The 3,564-nt window shown below is 66.6% G+C and overlaps 1 protein-coding gene across 1 annotated transcript in view; it reads left to right on the top strand.

The window, feature by feature from the left end:
• The first annotated feature begins 360 nt into the window (after window positions 1-360).
• ZFYVE27 (zinc finger FYVE-type containing 27) overlaps window positions 361-3,564 on the top strand; it is a 10,635-nt gene continuing 7,431 nt past the window's right edge. Inside the window, exon 1 of the mRNA XM_035900930.1 lies at window positions 361-481. Coding sequence (XP_035756823.1) covers window positions 361-481 — 121 coding nt within the window. The remainder of the gene's footprint in view (window positions 482-3,564) is intronic.

Raw genomic sequence — 3,564 nt, 5'->3', positions numbered from 1 at the left:
GCCCCGACCGGGCGCTGGGGGGGGGGCTCTACGCGGCCGCCACCGGCATCATGGGCTACAAGGCCGGGCAGAAAAGCTATTGCAACCTGCCGGGCTACAGCCAGCACTGCCTCTACAGCGCTTACCTGAGCGCCTCCGTCTGCGGGGGCATCACCGCCTGCCTGTACCTCCTCTCTGGGCTCTACTGCCTGTCACGGCGCTGCCGGGACCAGCCTGACATCGTCTGAGACCCCACGGCGCTCAGCTCCCCCTCTCCTCGCCCACGGACAGAGCGCAGCCCCGCTTCGGGACAAAGTGACCCTGCCGCCCCATCCCCTCCTGGCTGACTGCACCGCGCTTCCTCCAGAGACTCCTGCGCAGATGGATGGACAGACGGAGGCCTTCCCCGAGCACGGCTTTCCCTGCATCCCGCCGAGACAGCGGGGACCCCCAGCTGCTGCACAGGCCCCTCTCCCACCCCTGGACAGAAAGATGGCCAGATGTAGGCTATTGCAAGTGGAAGGACCCAAGCGGGCCCCCACGGCGCTCAGCTCCCCCTCTCCTCGCCCACGGACAGAGCGCAGCCCCGCTTCGGGACAAAGTGACCCTGCCGCCCCATCCCCTCCTGGCTGACTGCACCGCGCTTCCTCCAGAGACTCCTGCGCAGATGGATGGACAGACGGAGGCCTTCCCCGAGCACGGCTTTCCCTGCATCCCGCCGAGACAGCGTGGACACCCAGCTGCTGCACAGGCCCCTCTCCCACCCCTGGACAGAAAGATGGCCAGATGTAGGCTATTGCAAGTGGAAGGACCCAAGCGGAGAGCCCCTAAGAGGGACCCCAATTTCTGGGAGAGACCCAGCATCACTCTTTAAAAACAAATTTTGCAGGTAATTAGTCCTAACTGCTATCTGCAATTTAGCCACGGGTTTGTCTCATCTCAAAAGCGAGCTGAGGCACCTTGGCTGTCGGCTCCTCGGCAAAGGCCCCCCCCCCCCCCCGCCCCCCCGCCCCCCCCCCCCCCTGCCGCTCCCAGCTGCGTGGCACCTCCGCAGTTCCCTAACGGAGGCTCTGATCTCTGCTTCCCCAGCCCGGGCCCCTCCTCCTGTCTGGCCTGAACACATCCGCCTTGCCGGAGCCCCGCGGGGCTCAGCCCCTCCCTGCCCTGTGCTCTGGGGGTGCAAAGACACCCAGGTCCCGCACAGCCTGACCCGGCATCACCCCGGCCCCCCGGACACGCTGTCCTGTTTGGGGGCCGAGCCCGCGCGGGGCAGCAAGGCTCCATCGCTGCGGGGTGAGGGAAAGTGCGAGCAGGGCCGTAGCCTGGTCCTGCGACCCTGGGATGGGGGTAAATTCCTCCAGCCCTGGGGCTCGTACAGCCTGGGGATGGGGCCAGGTGCCCCTGGGGGAGAAGGGAGCTGGGTCCCGCCCTCCCGCAGCAAGGTTTTGTGGCTCTGAGCCTTCCCCAGCCACCAAGCCTGCCCTGGGGCCCAGTGGCACTGGAGACCGGCCTGCCAGCCCTGCCTGGCTCTGCAGCGCTTGGGTTATCATCCCAGAAAACTCTTGTCTCGGGACTCTGCCCTGCGCTGCCCGGAGACCGCGGCAAGGCAGAGGGGAAGGATGAGCGCGGCAGCATGGTGGTGCTGAGCTGCTGCTGGCACCGTGGCCCCGGGGGGAGCTGGGGCCTGGCATTGCAGGGACACAGCCCGTCTTGGGGAAGAGAAGAGGATGCAGGCAGCGGGGCCACCCTGGCCCTGGATCAGCCTCCACATCCCACCAAATGTCAAGCCCTGAGGGGCCTGCGTGGGGCCGACTGGAGCAACAGGCTGCCAGAGAGACACTGAGAATTTTTGGAGGAGCACCACACCAGGGCTGCCCTGCCAGGAGCACTCCTTGCCCTGCCTGAGGGCAGGTCCTCTCTGTCACTCCCAGTGCAAGGGAGGGTCTTCCCCAGTCTCTGCACGGGCTTGGATCAGTGGGATGAGCGTTCCCAACAGCTGGCCACGGGCTCTGGCTGTTGCCTGGGTTTGCTTGGTGTCTTTTTTGGGATGGAGAGCAGCAGCCGTGATACCCCTGGGGCGCAGAAAGGTCCAAGGTTGGTGCTGGGTCACCGCTTCCACCATGAGGTGCTGCCCCAGCCGATCCCCTCTCATGCCTGGGGGTCCTGCCAGCCCCCAGGCCATTTACCCCCTCCCTGGGCAAGACATGCTGTCCCTCCCCTGTGTCAGGGCTGGTCCCCGACACCGCCTGCCCCCGCCTGCTCCGGTGCAGCCCCTGGCCCAGGCTGCCTGAGACGCCCAGCGGGGCTTCTGCTGCCACAAGTGCCTTTTCCCAGCTTCCCGCAGCCCTGCCTGTAACACCAGCTCTGTTACCCCTCCAGCCCCCACTCCGGTGCCTATGGATTCACCTTCCAAATAAAGCAACGTTGGCGCTCACCGGGTGTCTGGGGCTTTGTGCCGGGGCTGGGACCTGCTTGGAACGGGGTCTGAGCTGAGATCACACCCGGCTCTGTAGCCCTGCGCCCTGGGGCCTCCCTGCCCGGGGCCTCTGGCCGTGGTCACGATGTCCTGGTGTGCTCTGGGGCCGTGGGCAGGCTCCTTGGTGCTGCGCCACCCAGCCCTGGTAGAGGCTTAAATCCCTGCCCTTGGGGACAGGGGCTGTCCCTGGCCCTGCTGCCCCCTCCAGAGAGAGGGCACAGCCTGGTGCTCACGCAGGTGCCGGGTGTGGGCACCTCCCGTAGCGGTGCGGAGGGAGGCCGAGTCCCCAGGGATGCGACGGGGACATGGGAGGGAGCTGCATTCCTATGGGCTTTGTCACTCCCGGGCTGAAAGGCCTCTCTGTCCCGGGCCAGGCACTGCTGGGCAGTTGTGCCCATGCTGCTGAGCCCCCGGGGGCTGGCAGCCGGCACCTCCCGGGGCTGGCTCCGGCCCTGGGCTGCACTCTCGGGATGGGGATCAGCCTTGGAGCTCAACCCGCAGCTGGGGTGTCACCGGGCCACCCAGCCCTCTGCCCACGGGACACGCGCCCTGCTCATCAGAGCCTGCAGCAGTGCTGAGCCCTGCGCTGCCCTCACAGCCCGAGAGCGGCATAGGGTTAATGCAGTTGCATGGAGTATTATGGGATGGCATCCACCGTTTTGGCATCGGACACAGGTCTGGGTCCCCAGAGCATCCCTGGGAGACAGCAGCCCTGCCCTGCTGCGTCTGGTGGGGACAGCCTGGAGTGACCAGGGCGGTGGGAGTGGGACCTCCCGGGACCTCGGTGCGGGGCTGGTCCCTGGTCTTGCCCCATGGAGAGGTGCCCCGGCAATGGGGCCCTCAGGAACAAACCCACAGTGCCCCAGTATGGCTGGGAGCAGGCCATGCCAACACCCAGACTGGGACTGAGCCCCGGACCAGGATTAGACCCGGATCAGTGTCAGACCTAGACTGGGACTGAACCCCGGACCAGGATTAGACTCGGATCAAGACCAGACCCAGACTAGGACTAAACCTCAGATGAGGGTCAGACCGGGATCAGTGCCCAGCCCTGGACCGGACCACGCCCGGAACGGTCCCGCCCCGGGACCCGGATTAGCCCCAGGTCA

Source organism: Egretta garzetta, unplaced genomic scaffold (genome assembly GCF_000687185.1).
Source record: "Egretta garzetta isolate BGI_Z169 unplaced genomic scaffold, ASM68718v1 scaffold888, whole genome shotgun sequence".
Taxonomy (NCBI): domain Eukaryota; kingdom Metazoa; phylum Chordata; class Aves; order Pelecaniformes; family Ardeidae; genus Egretta; species Egretta garzetta.
The sequence above is the reverse complement of the archived record's forward strand: the minus strand, read 5'-3'. Positions and strand labels throughout refer to the sequence as shown.